The sequence below is a fragment of the Centroberyx gerrardi genome, chromosome 7 (assembly GCF_048128805.1).
Source record: "Centroberyx gerrardi isolate f3 chromosome 7, fCenGer3.hap1.cur.20231027, whole genome shotgun sequence".
NCBI lineage: Eukaryota > Metazoa > Chordata > Actinopteri > Beryciformes > Berycidae > Centroberyx > Centroberyx gerrardi.
In genome coordinates, this window is record NC_136003.1 from 33,239,684 (window position 1) to 33,263,382 (window position 23,699).

The 23,699-nt window shown below is 41.0% G+C and overlaps 1 protein-coding gene across 3 annotated transcripts; it reads right to left on the minus strand.

Annotated features, from left to right (window-relative positions):
• On the minus strand, positions 1–22,343 carry LOC139920205 (beta-1,4 N-acetylgalactosaminyltransferase 1-like). 3 transcript variants are annotated; one of them, XM_078284781.1, is made up of 14 exons: positions 22,272–22,343; positions 21,898–22,006; positions 20,107–20,154; positions 17,926–18,053; positions 15,511–15,654; positions 14,383–14,489; positions 12,557–12,594; positions 10,153–10,219; positions 8,205–8,318; positions 7,348–7,434; positions 6,692–6,873; positions 4,572–4,715; positions 2,794–3,022; positions 1–2,194 (listed from the first exon to the last, which is right to left on the minus strand). In XM_078284781.1, exons 4-14 carry the CDS (start codon positions 18,051–18,053, stop codon positions 1,998–2,000), a joined length of 1,437 nt encoding a protein of 478 aa, XP_078140907.1. In that variant the 5' UTR covers positions 20,107–20,154; positions 21,898–22,006; positions 22,272–22,343; the 3' UTR covers positions 1–1,997. The 3 variants fall into 3 exon arrangements, with proteins under 3 accessions (XP_078140907.1, XP_078140908.1, XP_078140906.1); XM_078284782.1 differs by lacking the exon at positions 20,107–20,154; XM_078284780.1 differs by lacking the exon at positions 22,272–22,343 and having other exon boundaries at positions 21,898–22,141.
• Between the last annotated feature and the right edge of the window lie 1,356 nt (positions 22,344–23,699).

Genomic DNA, 23,699 nt, shown 5'->3' on the forward strand with positions numbered 1-23,699 from the left:
TCTAATTTTAAACCATACATCAGAAATTTTAATAATCCCTAAAGTTACAATCCCTCAAACCTCAAAAAATCTTAGCTCAAATATACAGACTCTTAACATCAGAAGACAGATCTATATCAATTCCAATCGACAAATGGTCCATAGACATAAATAACCCATGAAATCAATTGGCAAAGTATATGCAATAACACATTTTCAATGACATGCAATTCCAAAACCCAACTAATACAGTATAAAGTCCTTCATAAAACCCACATTACTGCCCACAAACGTTTCCGCATGGGTTTCACCCAAAGTAACACATGTTCACACTGTCCAGCAGACCACTCAAACCTGGAGAAACTCACAACATCCTTTAAAAATAACATCAATTTTTTTTGAAGATACCTGGTCCCCCTTTCTACAACACCTCCAGCGCTGATTCCTCTTTCCACAACTGGCCCACAACACTAAACACTAACATACCCACGCAACAATAGTTAAACATGAATTAACCAAGAAATGTGCAGCCCATCACCACACCAGCCCGTATATTTAGTTCTGTTTGTCTTATTTCTTTTAAGTCCCGTCTGTCCTGTTAAATGTGTCCTGTTGTACCCCCTCTATATGTCATTATGATGTATTGATGTAGGGGAGAGCGGGGTAAGTTGTCACGTGGGTAAGTTGTCTCACTGGCTTTATTTCTGAAACTAAATATTTTAGATCCAAAAGTCCAATTACAAAAATGTTTACTTTCTTAATAACAGGTTACCTATGTTGATTTCAACAGTCTAAGTCAAAACATTCTAACATAAATACAAGTAAACACAAATAAAAGTTGTATACCTGAAAGTAAATAATGAAAATCTTAGTGCTTTTCATTTTTTTCTTATAAAGGAATCAAAATAATCATACACTGTGACAAGGGACCTTGTCAGAAAAGCCTGGGTGGGGCGTGTTGTCACATTGATTTCAGGGCATGTTGTCATAACTATCCAAATCCTTTTCTTCTTTTTTTTATTAGAAATAGCTTTACATTTATTATTTTCTGAATAAATAAGAGTTTGGTTCTTGCACCCACAAACCTTTGGCTTGTGTAGCAGCTGGCCTCTCTGCTGGACCAGACAGTCACTGAGGCAGATTACTATTATTACTGTTTTCTTTAAGTGAATAAGAAGCCATTTTACATAATAAAACATCAAATTAAATTTATATATTACATGTACATTAATAAATCATACGGTTAGTAATTGTTTCAGAATTTCTGTTTGTGCGTCCCAGGATAGGTGAGGGACGGTTGTTTTACCTGGTGTGAGGTGGCTGTTGATTTCTGAGATGAAGTATGTTGTTTTCAATACAAGAGTATGTTTTTCATGTTCATTATTTTTATATATACTTAAGAGGAAACAGAGGTGTATGCACACACACAGCACACTTTTCTATGTGACAACATGCCCTGACATGGGGTAAGTTGTCACAAGTTGTCAAGTGGTATTTTATCAGTAATAACTTTTTCTTCCAGTAAATTATTCAAAATGTAAAAATGCCATTTTTTGACAAGACCTTAATCTAGCTAGAAAAATATATGCTGTATCTCAGTAGCAAGGCACTACTGAGGAATACACCAATGAGTAAAACATGTGACAACATGCCCTGCTCTCCCATGTTGTTTTGTATGTTACTGTCTTGTTGTATTATTTGCAAAAACAAAATAAAATAAAATAAAATAATAATTTGAAACCATACAACATACGTTTGACATGTCGGTATCAGTTCCAGGTGTCATGACCTTTTCTCGACAGCTGAAAGCCTGTTAGTGGAGATCTGTGATGTCGTGCTCACTAGTGGCAGAGGAGCTGCAGATAACGATTTTGTCTTGATCTTAATTTATCATTCAGTGGTGGTATCATTATCGTCACATTACATTTTGATTAAAGTAGAATTTTGACAAATCAAAATGTAATTATGACCGGTGACCTCGACTGAAATGGCTTTCTCTTTGTTGTTCTGGTTGTTTTCTATCCAAAGTGAACACATTTCAGGTGGTTTTTGTAGAAGTGCAGCTTCAGTTTGAGCTCCTGGTCGCCCCCTCCTGGGTGTCTGAAGGTGTTGTAGCGAGCCTGGTCCTTGCTTTTGCCTCCTTTGGGCTGGTGGCCGATGGACACGTGGCTACAGGAGGCGACCAGCAAGGAGCCCAGCCCGTCCATGAAGAACTCTACAGAGAGAGACGGACATTTGGTCTCAAAGAAAAGAAATACTTGTAACACGGCTGTTCAGTGAAAACTGCAAGGACCAAACTCTGTCTCTGTATGGCTCTGGACCCACCCGAGTATCCAAACTCTGTCTATTGGGTCTGGACCCACCTGAGTGTCCAAACTCTGTCTCTGTATGGCTCTGGACCCACCTGAGTGTCCAAACTCTGTCTCTGTATGGCTCTGGACCCACCTGAGTGTCCAAACTCTGTCTATGTATGGCTCTGGACCCACCTGAGTGTCCAAACTCTGTCTATGTATGGCTCTGGACCCACCTGAGTGTCCAAACTCTGTCTATGTATGGCTCTGGACCCACCTGAGTGTCCAAACTCTGTCTCTGTATGGCTCTGGACCCACCTGAGTGTCCAAACTCTGTCTCTGTATGGCTCTGGACCCACCTGAGTGTCCAAACTCTGTCTATGTATGGCTCTGGACCCACCTGAGTGTCCAAACTCTGTCTATGTATGGCTCTGGACCCACCTGAGTGTCCAAACTCTGTCTATGTATGGCTCTGGACCCACCTGAGTGTCCAAACTCTGTCTATGTATGGCTCTGGACCCACCTGAGTGCGCCACTCTCTGCAGCTTGGGGTCGAATCCCACCCTCCGCGCGGCGTCCGTACGAGCCAGGAAGAAGTTGACCACCCCACTGGCCAGAGAGCATTGTGGGAAATCAGGAAGTGGGTGGAACTTCCCGTTGGACTTCCTGTTCAGGCAGCCTCCATCTTCCTCCTCGCCTTCCTCATAGAGAAGAGAGAAGACAAACTGGTTCCCAGTTACTGACCCCCCGACCTGAGAGAGAGAGAGAGAGAGAGAGAGAGAGAGAGAGAGAGAGAGAGAACTTGTGTCTTATATGTATTATAGGAAATAATGAATAATCAATCATTAATAACTGATACATAACAATAATTTCAACCTTTTCTTCTTCTAAACTTTATGCAACTTTCAAAAACATTTTTTACAATTTACAATGCAATTAACAATTGTAAGAAAACACGCAGAAGATAAATGTTTAAAAAAGAGACTAATAAAGCAGGCAAATTCAATCAGAATAATATAGGCAAACACAAATGATATGAGAGTCTGTCTGTTTTAAGACTGTTTTTATGCCAGTCTAAACTCCTCTGGCCGGGCCTGAGGATACAGATAACATATCTGGATATTTCTCATCTACTGCGGTACTCACAAGAAAATCTCATCGCTGCAATTTTGTTACTTTTCATGTTTTTTTTTTTAACATTTTTTATTTACTTGAATGGACCATTAACATGGTTCCCGGTCTGCTGAGTAAAGTTTCCTGTCTCTCGGGCCTGTAAGCCCATTCAGAACATGTTGTGTAATTGTTGTAACACGATAAAACTAAGAACGAAGGCTGTGATCCTCCCCAGTCGGTTTTCTTTGATCTGAACCAGAGTGGAAAAGTTGACATTGTTGTATTTGGTTCATTTAGTTTCACACTGACCAATCACAAGCCAACCAGGACTTGGAAATTAAAGTCAGATGTTAGAGATTTTGGCAGTGTAACTTTATCTAAGCATGATGGACTTGTGTGTCTCTTTTTCTGTGGTGTTCATGCCAGTTAAAGCTACACCAAGCGATTTTCCGACCACTAGAGGGAGACAGAAACCGCAACACATTTTGTAAACACACAGCAAACCTGCTGGGCTACAGAAGCCCTTAAGGACAAACCGTGCATAAAGGCTAATGGCTAAAACAAACGTACCTACGGAGAAATGTCGCCGGTTACCAGTCTCACTTTAACAGATTTTTCTCCCGCTGAAGGTCACATGACCCACAATGACAAGTGAAGAGGCAGGTAGCAAGTTTACTAGTTGAAAACGTTTCCTCGCTCGCTTCATCGATTCCAACATTACGAGACTTTTTTTCAGGGATGGGAGGGGGAGAGAGAGGAGAGGAGCTAGTTTAAAAAAAAAGGAAAAGCTACGACTCAGGCCGACTTTGACAACAAGCTTTAGGAAAGAGGTGAAAACAACACAGCTGGCCCGCGTGTGTGGCTACTGGTTTATATCATTACGTCTCACGGAAATCTCCACATAGCACACGTTAGTTTCAGGATTGGTTACAGGGGCTGAAATTGCTTATTGCAGGTTTAAGAACACATGAAGAAACAGCTGAATATGAGCATCAGTCCAGAGTTCATTTTGTTCTCCTAGGCTGTCCGTCTCCTTCTACCCATAATCCCTTGCGTTTTGGGGTGGTTTCCTGTAGTTAGAGCTGCAGTTCTGTTGTTAGAGGTCTATCTATCTATTCTCACATCCAGGAGACCATGTAAAATGTGTTTTCCAAAATATAAGTGGGGAATCAGTAATGTCATTCTCACCACGTCCAGGTCAGGCACCGCCTCCATCACCTCCACCAGCTTCTCTATCTTTGTTTTCTCTGTAAACAGGAAGTCGTCATCCACCCACAGGAAGTACTTGGTGGTTACCTGGGAGATGGCCAGGTTCCTGCCAGCGAACCAGCCCTGTGGGAGGAAACACGTTTCACACTGGAAATCTTTTACAGCCGAGTGTTTGGAGCGCCCTCTAGTGGCCAGAGAGACCAGCAGCACCGCATGGAAGTCAATGAGACTAATGAGCGCTCATTGGCTGAAAGGGTTCATGAATATTAAGTAGCTGGCTCCCATGTCCAAGCTGTTTGCAATACTTGCTGCCAGCAACCTTCAGCTGCCACTTCGCCTGCTGTAGTTTCATCTAACGAGCTACAGTTCATTAATAAAACAAGACAAACAGGATTTAGAGGGCAACTAAACCCCAAACCCAAATCTGTGTAAAGCCTGACATCTACTGGTGAAAAGTAGGGTACTGAACTGGCTATCTGCTATTGGCTGATCTTTGGTGCCAGGTGATGTCACCTTCTATAGAGTACAACAGGTGGTGACATCACCAAAGACCAGCCAATAGCAGATTGCCTAGATGTCAGGCTTCACCACAGATTTGGGTTTGGGGTTCAGTTACTCTTTAATAAAGTCATGTCGCTCTGAGTCTGTGAAAAACACCACTGCTGTAAGAACCTAATGGACAACATATGATCAAGCTTTACATCTAGAGGAAATACTACCTGGGTCATATTATACATGTCAGTAAACTCAATTCACAATTGGACGTTTCAGTCATTCACAAGACACAACTGAATGTAAATTCTCCATAGAGCCCCATTCTGTATGCTCTCTCTACCATTTCTGACCACTAGGGGGCAAAGGTGAGTTTTTGGAGTTGCATGTCCATGTGGTAGGAGTTGTGGTCTTGTTCAGAAGACACTTTGACAATAACGAACACGTTGGGGGGTCAAACTTGTGAACTTTCAGTTACAGGGGCAAGTTGCATAAAGTGTTTCAGTTGTCATCCCCTGTGGCGTGGAACGAGCTCCAGAAGCACCTGGGATTACAGGAGCTTGTCTCATTGAATGATTTTAAAACAATGGTTAAAGGTAGGGGGGGGGGTAGTGAAAATTGTAATTGTTTTTTCCCATAGTTTAAATTGCTTTTATATGAAATGTTGAATGTTTGTTGATCATGTATAATGCTGTAATGTGATGAGATGTTTGCTGTGGCGTCTGCAACTTTGTGCTGCTTTTCTTGGCCTGGTCCCTCTTGAAAAGGAGATTCTTAATCTCAGTGACGCTAATCTGGATAAATAAAAGTTAAATAAAATAAAAAATAAAATAAACTACAAGGGCACTCGGAGAGCGCAGACCTCCGCCAAGGTTCGTGCTATTATTGCTTGCTCGTGAGTCGGATCCGGATCCTCTCCAAAATGTAATGGGTTCTTCCTTGGCCCATGCTACACCCTTCCACAAAGTTTCATGAAAATTGGGCCAGTAGTTTTTCCGTAATCCTGCTAACAGACAAACAAACAAACGGCACCGAAAACATAACCTCCTTGGCGGACGTAATAAATAGACTTATATTTGAACTTAAGTCAAACTTGCTGTAGACACTTATATTTACCTGTTCCTACTACTTGGTGATTGTTGTAGATCTCTACTGGGTTGTTTCTGTCTCTAAAGACTGTCTCTCTTCTTCAGGTTCTTTCCAAAAGCCAAAGATTTGCCATCTTGTACGAAACAGCTTCAGTATTTAAACTTCCCTCCATTCCCAGATCTTCCACTCCTACTAATTATGCTCCATCTTTAAAGGTAGAGGAAACACGCCCCACGCCCTCTCTAGGCAACTGGGAAACCTGATAGGAGACCACAGTCAGTCAATTCCTGGCACAACACCTCAAATCCCACTCTTTGTATGTGTCTTTGACTGAAGTGAGTACTGGGAATCATATAGAGGCTAAACTACGTTGCCAGTTTGCTATGTTGAAGAAATATATGATTTAAGTTGTTAATCGTTATGTTTGATTGGCCTATTGATGCCGATTGTTCATGTTAATGTTTCCCCCTCTGTCATCGGAAGTGTGTGTGTGCATGTGTGTGTGTGTGTGTGTGCACCTGTGCTGGGGGCATGATGTAGTGTTGGATGTGTTCTCCGGTGATGCTCTGTGGTTCGAAGCTGTCGTCGGCGATGATGACGTTTATGTTGTCATAGAAACGCCGGATGCTGCTCAGCAACACGTTCAACTCTCTGTAGCGCAGGAAGGTCTTAGTGACGATGGAGACCTGGGAGCTGATGTCTGACAGAGAGACGACGAGGCAAGGATTTGTTTTAAGAAAAATAAGATGTGAAGACGCAGTACGAGACCAGGTGACTTGTTACATTCCATATTTTTGCTGTAAAAGGGCAAGCGCAATGCCTGAGGAGGCTGAACCAGTGTGAATGGGAAGCACACTGCAAAAAATATCCATCTTAACAAGTTATTAAATCCAGTACTGAGTCGTAAAATTTACTGATGTGATGAGATAATAGTTTCCACTGCAACTGAACTGTGCCAATGTGTTGATGCTAATGGAACGATCCACTATATTCTGCCTTGTTTCAAGATATCAACACTTTCTGAAGCAAGCAAAAACCGCAAAATACGATTTTGAGACACTATTTACACTAAATTACTTGTTAAGGTGGATATTTCTTGCAGTGCAGCTACAGAGGGGTTTTCAGGTGACATGACACATTCTCCAGCGTTCCTCCATGGTAACTGGAGTCCTACCTTTGCCCATCTCATAGAGGATCGGCAGGCGAGGCTGCTGGATGACGATGGGGAAGACAGCCTCATGGTTCTCATACCGGAAGTGAGCTGAGGACAGAAGAGACTTTCCTGTTTCTTAATTCCTAATTAAACATTTTGGGGTTGAGAGTGGCTCTTAACTGTGGAATAAGTCCATCCACATCAGAGGTGGGAAGTAACGAGGTAAAAAATACTTTGTTCAAGTATTTGTACTTTACTCGAGTTCTTTTACTTAAGACTTTATACTTTTACACACTACACTTCAAAAGTAAAATCTAGACTTTGTACTTTAAAAACACATCAACTGATCTTTTACAAATTTTCCACATCAGACAGCTTCCATCCAGGAAGCAGCTGATCCAGAGCCAAATGTGATTGGCTGCTTGTTCAGCAAAGCGACACCAGGAAGGAGAGAAAGAGGGAGAGAGAGAGAGAGAGGGAGAGAGAGAGAGAGAGAAGCAACAAGAGAGAGAGAATTAACATTTGTGATCTGAGCTGCAGACTCTCTCATCTGTTCAGAGGTCAGAACGTCACAAATGACTTTTTTAGATGACTTTTAACACCAAGTTTCCCTCAGTAACTCAATATACTAATTCTATTGACTACTCACACATGCAAGTGCCAACACGCGCACACACACACACACACACACACACACACACACACACACACACAAACACCACAAACACAATTAAAAAGGTTGAACACCACTTCTCTAGTCCCCCAAATGCCAAATTTACACTTGAAACATATTTTGGTCTGTTTTGCATTTAACGCATTTAGATTCTTCAGATTTAGATTCTGTTTTCCAGTTCAGTTGCACTGTATAAGACACATACCGAGGTCTCCAGTGTGTATATGGTAGACAGTGCTGCTATAGGAGATGTTAGCCAGCAGGTCGTTGAGCTCAGCCAGGCTGCTGGACTCCACAGTCAGCGTACTCTCACCATCACCTGTTGTTTAGAACCATGGATTTACATCACAGAAAAATGAGAGAAACAAATCTCAACAGTCTGCCAACATCTCTTGTTGGCAGGCTGTTGTTTGTCTGCCAACAGACAAGACAGACAGATGTACGGCGACTGTCGTTGAATGGGCATTTCTCCATACATTAACATATTGGTCATAGCATTAGTCATCGCTGCTGGGAAGCAAGATATATGGCCAGCAGTAGATTACATGACAGAATAATTATTACTTCTCCAATGGCAAGTAACTCTGGAAAGCTCTCTCCATTGTGATCTTGTCTCACCTGCACACATGCCAAACCTACTTATTGTTTAGAAGCCATTAATGGAAACGCACCTGATTCACATTTTAAGATTGTTGACTTTTCAAAAGTTCGCTTACAATCTGTTTAAAACCTGAACGGAAAAATATTTACTGAAGCCCTACCAGCTCCAGACCCTGACCTCTGACCTACCTACGAGAGAAAAGAAACATTCATGAAGTAACTTCATCTCATATTATGTCTTAAAACGTTTTACTTTTATTAAGATAAGTGGATAAAATATATACCATAGCGGTGAGTGTTAGTAAGTAATAAATAAGGGATAATGCACTGCAAGCTGTTCATTATTGCAAAATAATGCTGACTGGCTCGCTGGACATTATCCAGTTTATTACACAACTACTTATCAAAGATATTAATTATTGACATAAAATATTAATTTAAAATAATTTTATTGCAAGCTGAAGTAATTTACAAGCTTCTGTCAAAAACTAGCAGCACTGTCTGCAGTAACGTCTTTTTGCCACAAGGTGTCGCCAGTTCATTTGATATGAAATCAACAAGAACGACTGGGCTTCCTCTGCAGAAGTTCAAGTTTGCCAGTTAGCTAACTGGCATTCCAAAAAACTGTGGTTCTTTGGCTCCGCCCATTGGGGTTTAACTCAACCAATATTGATTATTATTTCTGCCTCCAGAGCAGCTCCATTTGTAGAACAGAAACTACAGTCTAGGATGGAGTAATGCTGCATTCAATTCAAAATCGGAGGCTGGAAATTCTGACTTTCTACCAGGAGAAATGCAGTGGAACGGCCTTCAAGTCAGAATTCCATGTAGGAAACACTGGAAAGATTTCTCAACCCGCTTTTTGAAATGCAGTTATCTGACGTCACGTCAATATGGCGGCATACACTGCAAATGCTACACATCCTTACTTTTAGCATGTTCATAATCTTTGTCAGTATTATGTGGCCTTAAATCTATCATAACAGTCGTGTTTAAATGGTTACACATGTGAATTTGAAAGCCAGCTAATAATTGCCAGATATAATTGACACAGCATTAGCTGTTGCCTGGGGAACAGGATTCTACATTTGGCAAATTTAAATCTAGAGGGCATCCATGTTTCTTCTCTAGTTTCTCCGAGCTGGACCACTGGAATGCACAGAGGTCGGAGGTCAGAGGGAACTTTCATCTGGGATCTTCCGACCTCAGATTCTGAATGGAACACAACATTAGTTCAATCGCCCCAAAATGTAGCAAACAGATTTAAAAAGAAAAGGTAGTGTGTTGAACGTCCTGTTGCAAAGCGTTTGTTACGGGTTGTTATTGGCTGAGACGGCGATTCTGTGCCTCCTTCTCAAAGAATTCTCTGCACCAATTGTGCATCTGCGTGACAGGCGTTTGTACGTAGCCAATGAAAATGCAGAATCACCCCAAACAGGATCAAATGAGCAAACCATAGGATCAAACGTACCTGAACAGTGTTGGGAGCAAACGCTTTGCACCGTAACAAAACGGTGCAAGGTTTGAACATGGCCCTGATATTGGAATCTCACCTTTGACCTTTACGCTTTCCCCCGGACTCTCTGTGGCCAAGACGCCTCTGGACACAGTCAGCGACACCTACAGGACAGACACATGAAGTAACAGTCTTTGTGTGTGTGTGTGTGTGAGTGTGTGTGAACCTAGTGATGCCCTCTGAAAGTGTTTCCACCCTCATTTTACCCCTGACATCATATCCATCATATCAACAGTACGAATATCATGATTAGCATCATTAGCATTCCTCATTAAAACCAACCTACTCTAAATCTACATGACATTCACATTAAGGAGAATTCCCTCTTCCATACCAAGGTTTGGTGACACTCTACAATAAAGGCATGTGTGGTTCAGAGTAGAAAGGCACGCACATCCTGACTGAAGTGCAGCTACATTGGAAGTTCGAGACTCGCCTTTCCTTCAGTGTCGATGGAGGCTTTCATTCAAAAACAGTTTTGGAAAATAATTGGTGCCGGAAATTATTTAGTATTTCAAAGACACAGATAATTTCATTCCCACATAGGAAACCATTTAGTAGGCAAAGGTCTTGATGCCTCATGACCTTGATAGTAACCCAAAATGTCTTTTACTTTTTACTTATTATTGTAGGATTTTTTTTTGTTATTATTTTTAAAGGGTGAAGATCTCATTTTGGAATGGATTTGTTAAATTCAAATTCTGCTTTAAAAGTTGATTTTTCATCTGCTTTACAAATATTTGAGAAACGCATTTTTATGATAAAGTTTCATTATGTCTCATCCAATCACAACCTTCCTGTTAGCATGCATCCTTAATGAAGAGTGTAACCATGGAAACTAAGCGGAGACCTGCACTCTAAACCCACAGCCACAGAATCAGAACAGATAGAAAGGTTCCTGCTGTCTAATGATAAATCTGCACAGACAGAAGGGGCAGAGAGGTCGTTGTGGGGTGTGAGCTCTTCCTCCAGGGAGCTCAGAGGTGAACAGGCAGACCGCCGCCTCCTCAGCTGCTTACACTGGAAGCGCTTTTGATTATATAGTGTTGAAGACAGTCGACATTTTGTGCTGATATTTGTTACCGTTACATTTTGACCATTTCATGGCAAGAAAAATCCAAAAATTGGTTTTGCTTTATGTAGCTCTTTATGGAGGATTTAAAACTCTGCCTCCTCTCCCTCTGGGATGTATTTCTGCCTTTAAAAGAAGAATTATATGGCTAAAAGCATAAACAAACATTTAAACGAATAAATAAAATGTGCAAAGAACATGAAATGTCATGTCAGGTTTTCCAGACTGGAGACAGACAGGAGGAACCTACAGGTGATTATATCTGATATCTAATAAAAGGACGATATCTGCTCCATTGATCAGTGGAACCCTTCTACTTAGCTTGACAGGCCATCAGTCCAGGTAATGGAGTGGGTGGTAACGTGTTGTGTGGCTCCCTAACTGACGTGTCATGTATTTTCTTCATGTGTTGTTTGATGGCTGCATCCATTTGGGACTTGTTATGTTTTGAGATTACATTTTGGGTATTTGTAAAACTAGAAGTGAACCAGGAGATCCGTCTGGAGGGTTTTAGGTTGGCTCGTTTTGCATTTCACCTTTTATTTTACTCATTCAGCTGAGGCTCTTATCCAGATCGACTAACAAAGAGTGAGCAGGTAGACATTTGGGTCACACCGATATATCGGTGCTGATATGTTATTAAATATCAGATGTCGTCCACGTCTGATATGATATATCCCTGTGTTCAGGGAGGTTCCTCCCTTAATTTGTCTGGGTGTCAATGGAGAGATTTAGTGTCCCATGATGGTCTAAATTCTGTTTCCATCCTGACAAGAATAAAAATCTGAGGGAAACACTGGATACCTGGTCAAAAAAATGGTAAAGATACCGAATATCAGTGCAAAATATCTACTGATTTGAATACAATACAATCAGCATTTTTGGCATGAAAATGGAAAAAAATCATATATTTAATATCGTCTACTGGCACCTTCAATCCAAAAATATCAGAATTGGCTCTGAGAAACAAACCCATATCGGTCGAACCCTGGTAGCGGTTCAGAGCCTGAACTCACACCTCGCCGCAACGCTTCTGTCCCTTCCTGCTTTTATCTCCAAGGGTAACACCAAGATGGCCGCCGTAGCATGTTTGATAACATTGGCACGGAAACGTACCCGCCTTCAAAACAACACCAAGCAGATTCTGATTTCTGTGGGAGCCCTGCCTTCAATATTTTGTATTCGTTGTATTATATTAGATATGTTCTGTTTGTTGTATTCGTATCTATATCCAGTAGATCATTAAAAGACTGAAGTTTCATCTTATCTCATCCTTGCTTGTTATCAAAGATTCGGCAGCCATCTTGTGTGGACCAGCCAGGCGGCCACTGTATGATGCTGGGTTGATTAGCTCTGGGATCACACCAACCTTATAGCTGCTTCTCTTTCCTGTGTGCAGCGCTAAACCTGAAACCAAAACGACTTCTGGTGTCACACATTCACACTGTCTTGTTTAGTAACTCAGGTTTAATGGAGATTAGACAACAGGTAATCTGATAATCCCCATCAAACTGGGCTAGTTGTGTTGTTTTGGCTGCTATGTTGCTCTTGTGGTAACCTGAGAGCTGAGGTGAGGCCAGCTGAGGGGAGGAGGCTGATTCGTTCAGGACCATTTAGTCGACTATGTAAACATGACAGTTTGTGAGTTTGTTGACACTGTGGTTGATTAAGCCTGTTAAGTCGATTCAGTTCACTTTAACAAACTGATCACTTTAACGTGAATCAACCCATCACTAGAGAGCTACAGGGGACAAAATAACTGAAACGCCTAACAGAATGAATATCAAGTTTCTAATAAGGAGTAGGGAGTCCTGTTGTGTTCAGAACAGCTTCAGTCCTGGTTGGAGTGTTGCCATACAGGTCCTGAACTGTGTGGTAACTGTCAGCCTGTCACAGAGATGTCGGTTCAATTCTCTGGTAATTTTTGAGCCTGTGGTTTTGTGTTTAAGAGTAACTAAACCCCACCCAAATCTGTGGTGAAGCCTGACACCTAACAGTGAAAAGTACTGCACTGGCCAAGACCACAACTCCTACCACATGGACATGCAACTCCAAAAACTCACCTTTGCCCCCTAGTGGTCAGAAATGGTAGAGAGCGCATACAGAATGGGGCTCTATGGAGAATTTACATTCAGTTGTGTCTTGTGAATGACTGAAATGTCCAATTGTGAATTGAGTTTACTGACATGTATAATATGACCCAGGTAGTATTTCCTCTAGATGTAAAGCTTGATCATATGTTGTCCATTAAGTTCTTACAGCAGTGGTGTTTTTCTGAGTGTGTATCACAGACTCAGAGCGACATGACTTTATTAAAGAGTAACTGAACCCCAAACCCAAATCTGTGGTGAAACCTGACATCTAGGCAATCTGCTATTGGCTGGTCTTTGGTGCCAGATGATGTCACCTTCCATAGAGTACAACAGGTGGTGACATCACCTGGCACAAAGACCAGCCAATAGCAGATGGTCAATGCAGTACCCTACTTTTCACCATTAGGTGTCAGGCTTCACCACAGATTTGGGTTTGGGGTTTAGTTACTCTTTAGCAGCAATCCTCTGAAGTGTCCGTGTATCCCTGAACTGAGTTAAAATCAACTGAGCTGAACTGATGTGATGACTAGAACTGACCTGCGCCAACTGAGCTGAAATGAAACGTGCAGCACAGCTCCTCTGAATTGGAAATAAGGAGAAAAAAGAAGCCAGCGCTGTAAAGAGGGCTTCCCAGTGGGCACACAGCCTAAAATTGCTGTTCTGAGTTCATCTTAGCTGCTTTATAGTTGTAGTATTGTGTGGTGTAAGGGTGGTAGTGAGGGTGTACCACAGCAATAATCCTATAAAGGACATGCTTTACTTGATTATGGGTACAACAGGTACTTTTTTACTTTTACAGCGGTTTGGTCCACAAAAGTACTTTAAAAATAAACTTTACTTGACTTGACAAGGTACAAAACACGACTGACAAAAGTAGTGAAACACAGGAATAAAAACAGGAGAAAACAAGACAGATCAAGAACTCGCTGCCTGGTTACCACAAGAGTTACCATAGTATGGAATCCATTTTGATAAAACACAGCTACAGATTTATGAGAATTATCAGCACCGTTTGAACAAGTCTTTGACCAATCAGGTTGCTTTGACTGAAACTTGACTACGTCTTTAACCAATCAGATTGCTGATCAGTGTTGTAGTGTACCTGGTATGAGAGTGGGGGTCAAAGGTCGCACTGTGAAACCCTGGATGGGATACTGCAGAGGAGTGTTAGACGGAGCAAACAGCAGACTGGATAGTACAGACCTGGTCCTGTAGAGAATGTGGAGAATCCCTTGGAATGTGGTAATATTGGTAAAAATTACTCATAATGTAAATCTGCATATTACGACTACTTATTTCCCCTTGCTAATTCACTCTTATAACCTTCATCAGTCACTGACAAATTTGCAAAGGTGAAATCTAAAAAAGATTATTTGTATGGTTTGTGCAAAATGGCAGATTTGGAAAATTGTTGATGTTGTTGCTGTGAAATTAAGGCTCTTACATGACTTAATATGAACTGGTAAATAAATATGCCAAATTTCGGCTAAGCACTCATGTTGTTTTGGCAGCTCACTGCTGCATTTTCTGTAGCATCATAGTTGTGAATTTTAACTGTAATTTCAGTTTGCTGATAAGTTATCTCTGCCGTTTTAGATCTATAACATGGTTGGATAGGGTTAGGTTTAGGTTTAGGGTTTATTTTCCAAAAACCTATCATATAAATTTTTTGGGGGGAAATAAATCATTACCTGAAGTTCATCATTCAATATGTGTAAAATCTGTTAAAGTGTCAACCAAGGACTGAAATTCCCTTCTGTCCTTTAAGAATTACCATCATTTGGTTTAATGTTGTGCTGTCAAAATAGTAAAATAGTAATTCCATGAAAGCAATTAATCAATCAATCAATCAATCAATCAATCAATCAATCAATCAATCAATCAGTGAATCAGTGAGTCAGTCAGTCAGACAGACAGTCAGTCAGTCAGTCAGACAGTCAGACAGTCAGTCAGACAGTCAGTCAGTCAGTCAGTCAATCAGTCAGTCAGACAGACAGACAGACAGTCAGTCAGACAGACAGTCAGTCAGTCAGTCAATCAGACAGTCAGACAGTCAGACAGTCAGACAGACAGTCAGTCAGTCAGTCAATCAGACAGTCAGACAGTCAGACAGACAGTCAGTCAGTCAGTCAGTCAATCAGACAGTCAGACAGTCAGTCAGACAGTCAGTCAGTCAGTCAGTCAGACAGTCAGACAGTCAGTCAGTCAGGCAGTCAGTCAGTCAGTCTACCTGGCCTTGTGTTTGTTGAGCTCCTCTGCTCGGCGTTGCTGCAGCTCCTCATACTGCTCCTTAGGGAGAAGTTCTCTGAAGATCATCGAGCCTTTAGGGCAGCTGCAGGGAGCGGGGGGGCGGGGAGCGCTGGAGGGCACCGTCCTGGGTGGGGGTGGGGGGGGGGGGTGGGGGGTGGGGGGGGGGGGGTTGTGTTTAATCAAACTAATGAAGCTGAGGATATCAAATGTTTTTAGATTTTGCTATTTTATATGAAATAATCCATGATCAATAAAACTGTGAGGGTTGCCATTGATCCTTGGCCATTTAGCCATCTAGCTAGCTGGCTAGAGTAAAGCAGATTTTCAAGATTACATTTTCCCGACATATGATTATTGATTACCTTTGGGCAAAATGAAATGAAGAAAATGATCAAATTCAAATTAGTTCTACACAATCAAATAATGTTAAACTAACTGAGAATGATAATGTTTGACCACAGAAAACAGTCAGTGAAACGCTTGGTCTGCATGTACAGTTACTGTTTGCATCTGTAAAGGAAACTTCTTCCTGTCATATCTCTCAGTATGCAAATTTAATTTTACATACTGAGAGAGCTGAACTAGCCTGATATTCAGACTGAATGGCCATTTTGTTCCCACCCATTATTCGTCACCTGACATCACCTGACATCACCCGACATTGTGACATCACATAAAATCCTAACATCAACAGACATCCTGATGTCACCTGACATCCTGACATCACCTGACATTCTGACATCACCCGACATTGTGACATCACCCGACATTCTGACATCACCCGACATTGTGACATCATCTGACATTCTGACATCATCCGACATTGTGACATCATGTAACACCTGACATGCTGACATCACCTGACATCACCTGACATCTTGACATCACCTGACATCACCTGACATCACCTGACATCCTGACATCACATGGCATCACCTGACATCACCTGACATCACATGGCATCACCTGACATCACCTGACATCCTGACATCACATGGCATCACCTGACATCACCTGACATCACATGGCATCACCTGACATCACCTGAAATCCTGACATCACCTGACATCTCCTGACATCACATGGCATCACCTGACATCACCTGAAATCCTGACATCACCTGACATCACCTGACATCACCTGACATCACCTGACATCACCTGACATCACATGGCATCACCTGACATCCTGGCATCACCTGACATCCTGACATCACCTGACATCACCTGACATCACCTGACATCACCTGACATCACCTGACATCACCTGACATCACATGGCATCACCTGACATCCTGACATCACCTGACATCACCTGACATCACATGGCATCACCTGACATCCTGACATCCTGACATCACCTGACATCACCTGACATCACATGGCATCACCTGACATCCTGACATCCTGACATCCTGAGATCACCTGACATCCTGACATCACCTGACATCCCGACATCACCTGACATCCTGACATCACCTGAGATCACCTGACATCCTGACATCACCTGACATCACCTGACATCCTGACATCACCTGACATCCTGACATCACCTGACATCACCTGACATCACCTGACATCCTGACATCCTGACATCACCTGACATCCTGACATCACCTGACATCCTGACATCAACTGACATCCTGACATCCTGACATCACCTGACATCACCTGACATCACCTGACATCCTGACATCACCTGACATCCTGACATCAACTGACATCCTGACATCCTGACATCACCTGACATCACCTGACATCACCTGACATCCTGACATCAACTGACATCCTGACATCACCTGACATCCTGACATCACCTGAGATCACCTGACATCCTGACATCACCTGACATCCCGACATCACCTGACATCCTGACATCACCTGAGATCACCTGACATCCTGACATCACCTGACATCACCTGACATCCTGACATCACCTGACATCACCTGACATCCTGACATCACCTGACATCCTGACATCACCTGACATCCTAACATTCTGACATCACCTGACATCACCTGACATCCTGACATCCTGACATCCTGACATCCTGACATCCTCACATCCTCACATCACCTGACATTCTGACATCACCTGACATCACCTGACATCACCTGACATCCTAACATTCTGACATCACCTGACATCACCTGACATCACCTGACATCACCTGACATCACCTGACATCACATGACATCCTGACATCACCTGATATCTGACAGGTGATGGTGGCATTTTTACTGGTTAATACGGCTAAGGAAGAGAGGAGAATTTTGATGCTTTTGGCTTTCCATAGGGGTAGTATACACACACACACACAGACACACACACACACACAGACACACACACACACACACACACACACACACACACACACACACACACTGGGCTTTACCGTAGCTGCTGTGTGGCCTCAATCGGGTCCTCTAGAGGACAGTAGTGGAACAGCAGGAAGTAGAGCAGCAGCAGGATTAACACACACACAGAGGCCACCTGAAATCCTGCTCTGCTAAACACAGCCATCTGTAGACACACACACACACACAATAAAAAAGGTTGAACATCACTTTTATTGTCCCCCAAATGTTACACCAAATGTTATTTCAGTCTGTTTTGTAAAGTTTATGTACGGAGCCCGTCTGGTGACATATCTTGTTAATAAAATACTGCATGGCCACAACTCATTAACGCGTGGGAACGAGATCATTAAGACCGTCCAAGACGATGAGAACCTAGAATGTGGCATCAGGGCTTCAGACAGGATACTGCAGACAGGAGAGGTTTGAATTGATTTCCTTTTATTTTCATCTTGGAATGAATTTTCACTGCATGACCATCAGCATGCGAAATCCAACTGCTACTCGGACAAGTTCTTCTTACTAAAGCTGACTCCAAGGGACACTGGCTGATTTTGGTAATCGGCATCTCGGACAAATATTTGATTCTATGTAATATTTATGGACATTGTGTTACTTCATCTAATTCCTTTCTTCTAAATGAGATAGAGGAGGTATTATTGCGGCTTATGGCCAAATATCCCTTAGGTAAACTCATTGTGGGGGTGACTTCAATTTGGTGTTAAATAATGATATTGATAGACTCCCCCCAAGATCTAATGCTGTTACAAATGCACTTCTTAACTTCTGTCAACATTTAGACATCATGGATAAACGGAGAGTCCGAAACCCCATGGAGAAACAGTTTACAAAGACCTAACCTCGCAATCGAGACTGGATTTCTGTCTTATATCCTCTGATCTTGAAACGCTTGTCTTATCCACCAGTATCTCCCCTTCAGTCATGACAGACCACAAAGCTTCAAATCAAGTTCAAATTGCTTGATGTACATAGTAAGTACAATCCCAAACGTTACTGGAAGCTAAACGATTCATTACTGACTTGTAACGAGTTAAAAAAATGTATTGAAACATGCTGGAATCTAGCACTTAGCACTGGGGATTGTGGAAAATGTTGGGAACTGTTAAAATGTAAACTCAGATTTACTTTGGTAAAGAACAAGTTAAAAAGAGAAGATCACACATCGTTCAGATTACAAATGAGATTACAGATATAACAGGAAAATCTGTCTGCAGTGTTGAAGATAAAATACAACTTGGTGAACTACAGAATGAATTAGATCAAATATATTAAAACAGAGCAAAGGGGGCATTTATACGATCGAGGAAACATTGGCTTGAGAAGGGAGAAAAAAACAAAGAGGTATAAATGGCGTCATCACCAAAGATTTGGATCAAATATCAGCCTTCATCAGTGATTTCCCCAAGGATTAATAAAGTGACATCTTATTTCTATAAAAATCTTTATTCTTTAGAGTTCAACTTTAATGACTCAGGGATAATGTAGTGAACTCCCATGCATTATTTTATTAACATGAGATATCACCACATGGGCTCTGTATTTATGCATTTAAGTTGTATGACAACATTTCCTTCAAACTGGATGAAGAAATTCCAATAAAATTACTTTAATGAAACTTAGATGAAGTGTTATTTTTTGAAATTGCATTAAATGAACTATTATCATTTATCAAACTGGCTGAAATAAAGCTCAAATTGAAGGAAATGTATTTGAAATATGTTCATTTCATCAGCATCTAAATTCTGTCAAACTGAACGTTATCTGGTTATAGATCCAATATCAGTGAGACACTTAAGTTCATTTGATCTTTTTCAGTCCACTTAATTTTTTGTTGCTTTTATTTCTTTATATTTTCTTGAAGGTGTTTACTGGTAAAGTGTCTAAGCTGTCCACTCATCCAAGCTGTCACACCAGTTCTGGGACTTCCTCGTGTCTCACAATGGAACAATGGAATCAGGTGTGCCAACAGTCTAACTTGTGACCTGGTGTCAATCTTATCTGGGAAAACTAAAAGCTAATGTTGGAAATCTGAATACAATTAACTAATGAATATTCACATCTAAGCATCAAAAGCATCTTCAAAGACTTCATCGCCATCATTACATAGTATAGTATAGTCACATAGTTCTAAAAATACAGTGCAATTCCATGTAGTTCATTTGAAAAACATGACTAATGTTTCCTGGTAGGATCCTTACCTGGTGAACTCACTTCCAGATCAAATCAAAGAGACTTTCTACCTTCATCTGTAGAAGAAACATTGAGAGAAAAGGTTTTGCTTATTCTCCTTCATCAGTCCTGGTGTCTGTGTGCACCTGATCTGAGGCTGCTGTCACACCCTCATAACTTCACTATCAAAGTCTAGAAACATTGGTTAAACATTAACCAGTCTAACCTGTGGCCAGAAACCATAAATCACAGGTCCAGGACAGTTTTATTATGCGTCTATCAAATGGTGTAATTTAACCACATCATCTGCAGTGAACTCTATTCACTCTGACCTCATTAAAACATTAAAGTGAAAGAAAATAAATGTCCTCATGACTTTAATGTTAACTCTGTTGATTCACTATCGTTGGACAGCCCAAAAAATCAAGTCAGTTAAAAGAATCAGCCTTCCACTAGCATCTACTCTATGGAGCAAATGGGGCCATGTTTGACCTCATATTTTTGTCACTGACAGCTTTGGCCATAATGAATACGAATATAATCGAATAAATAACACAAAGATTATTTTTAGTCATTGGGAAGTCATTGGAAATGTTTTGTTACTTAAATAATCATACAATAAATTTGTAACACCCCTGCTCCTAATATTAATTATGTGACCCATGTACTTGCAGCCTACCTTGTGCAGTATGGAGAGAGGTTGGACTCAATATTATTGACAGATGTGTCTATAATGATCCATAAATAAGAGACACATCACAAATGTGTTTTACTATCCACAAACAAATATCTCTACTTGTAAATTTTCATTTAAATAAGTGTGCAAGGATTTGTACAAATGGATACAATAGATGTCCAAATATCTCATACTTTGTAGGAAAACGAAATATGTTTCACATTTCCATATGTATTTTTTGCAGTAAGCAGTCTCAAATGTAAAATTGGCTTGTGAAGTGCAAGGCCTACAACGGTTTCCTGCTGTCAGAGCCTCGGTTTATGACCCTTTGTTCTCTCTCTCTTGCTCCCCCCCCTCCCCCCCCCCCCCACACACACACACCCCTCACACACACACACACACACCCCTCACACACACACACACACACCCTTCACACACACAAACATCGCTCCGATTGGAGACATATACTTGTTGCTGTGTTATTCTTAGAATTAGTGTTATAATAGTTACTGTGTATTTAAAATTCACGCTTGAGTTGTATTGGTTGGTGAACTACAGAATGAATTAGATATATATATAAAATATATTAAAACAGAGCAAAGGGGGCATTTATACGATCAAGGAAACATTGGCTTGAGAAGGGAGAAAAAAACAAAGAGGTATAAATGGCGTCATCACCAAAGATTTGGATCAAATATCAGCCTTCATCAGTGATTTCCCCAAGGGGATTAATAAAGTGACATCTTATTTCTATAAAAATCTTTATTCTTTAGAGTTCAACTTTAATGACTCAGGGATAATGTAGTGAACTCCCATGCATTATTTTATTAACATGAGATATCACCACATGGGCTCTGTATTTATGCATTTAAGTTGTATGACAACATTTCCTTCAAACTGGATGAAGAAATTCCAATAAAATTACTTTAATGAAACTTAGATGAAGTGTTATTTTTTGAAATTGCATTAAATGAACTATTATCATTTATCAAACTGGCTGAAATAAAGCTCAAATTGAAGAAAATGTATTTGAAATATGTTCATTTCATCAGCATCTAAATTCTGTCAAACTGAACGTTATCTGGTTATAGATCCAATATCAGTGAGACACTTAAGTTCATTTGATCTTTTTCAGTCCACTTACGTTTTTGTTGCTTTTATTTCTTTATATTTTCTTGAAGGTGTTTACTGGTAAAGTGTCCAAGCTGTCCACTCATCCAAGCTGTCACACCAGTTCTGGGACTTCCTCGTGTCTCACAATGGAACAATGGAATCAGGTGTGCCAACAGTCTAACTTGTGACCTGGTGTCAATCTTATCTGGGAAAACTAAAAGCTAATGTTGGAAATCTGAATACAATTAACTAATGAATATTCACATCTAAGCATCAAAAGCATCTTCAAAGACTTCATCGCCATCATTACATAGTATAGTATAGTCACATAGTTCTAAAAATACAGTGCAATTCCATGTAGTTCATTTGAAAAACATGACTAATGTTTCCTGGTAGGATCCTTACCTGGTGAACTCACTTCCAGATCAAATCAAAGAGACTTTATATTTTCACCTGTAGAGGAAAGACGGACCGACGCCGCTCCCTCACTTTCCTCAGTTCTGGAGGTTTTAGTATCTGGAGGATGAACGCTGGCCGCCCCTTCATTTGAATAAAAGCTGCACACCCACTTGGAGGTTTTTGTGTGAAACATAGAGCTGAGATGTGAAGACATGGGCATGGCCATTTTACAGCTCCTGAAGCAAAAAACCCATTCATTGTTTGTATAAATGGTCACGTGACACGTGAGTTGCAGTGTTGCAACATCTTTCCTAATAAAACTGCCTTCCCATGCATGGAAAGTCACCAAACTTGGCACATAGCTCCAGTCCCATGCCAAACGACACTCACTAAAGTATGGGGCAAATAGTCCAGATGGTGGCGCTACAGCAGCGGTCTAAAGTTTAAAACTTTATCAGCCCAAACAAGACACAACTGTCATACACTGCTACCTATTCTAAATTATGAAGTCCAACTCAAAGGTAGTTTGGAAAGATAGGGGCCCAAAAATGGGGCAGGGCTTCCTTGCATGTAAAAAGTCACTTTAATAGAAGTAACTGTCCACATGTCAAAAAATGATTAGAGGTGGCACATCTTCCAAAAGTCAAGAACAAAAAACCACAAAACATTCAGGCGTTTCAACCAAACAGGTCTTCTTCAGGCAAATTATGAAGTCCACCACTCTGTTTTTATTCAAAACTAATTAAACTAGTCCCACATAATTTGCACAAATTACATGAAAATCACTACAGAACATCATTAGACCTGCCCAAATAAAACTGTTGTGGGGTTTTTCATTTAAATCAAAAATTGAGCCCACAGCTCATCAAAAAACTGAATTTTTAAAAAAATATTTGAATTCTGCCTAGATAGAGCATCTTTAAACCTCAGTTGTTCACTTATGGAGCATTCAATACTTGCCCGAAATGTAATGAACATCAACAACAGCTGTTTTCTAAGGATTAAAATGTTTTAGGGTGGATAAACCTAACCCTAACCTTACTAAAATGTTTTAGGGTGGATCTTTCCTTTACCTGACATCAAGGCTGAATACTCTGTCCAGTGTTTTGCACAGATGAGGCTGGTGATGTGTGGGTCTATTTTTAACTTGTGAATACATATGAATTTCATAACTAGTGTAAAGGCCAGAACACATCATGAATAAGTTCATTTATCTGGGAGCTTTTTCCAGAGAAGTGTCAGGTGGTTCCTGAAGAGCAGGAGAAGAAACTGCAGGAAGTGTGCTGGACTCTGGAAACAGCAGTGTGGGTGGACTCCTGGTAAACTGTTCACTGTTCACTAGTCTTACTGCTTCCCTGGCTTATTTTATATCCGTCTTCACAACTTCTACAATCAGCCTATTACATCCAAGATAGGGACGTTTGTGAAATTTGA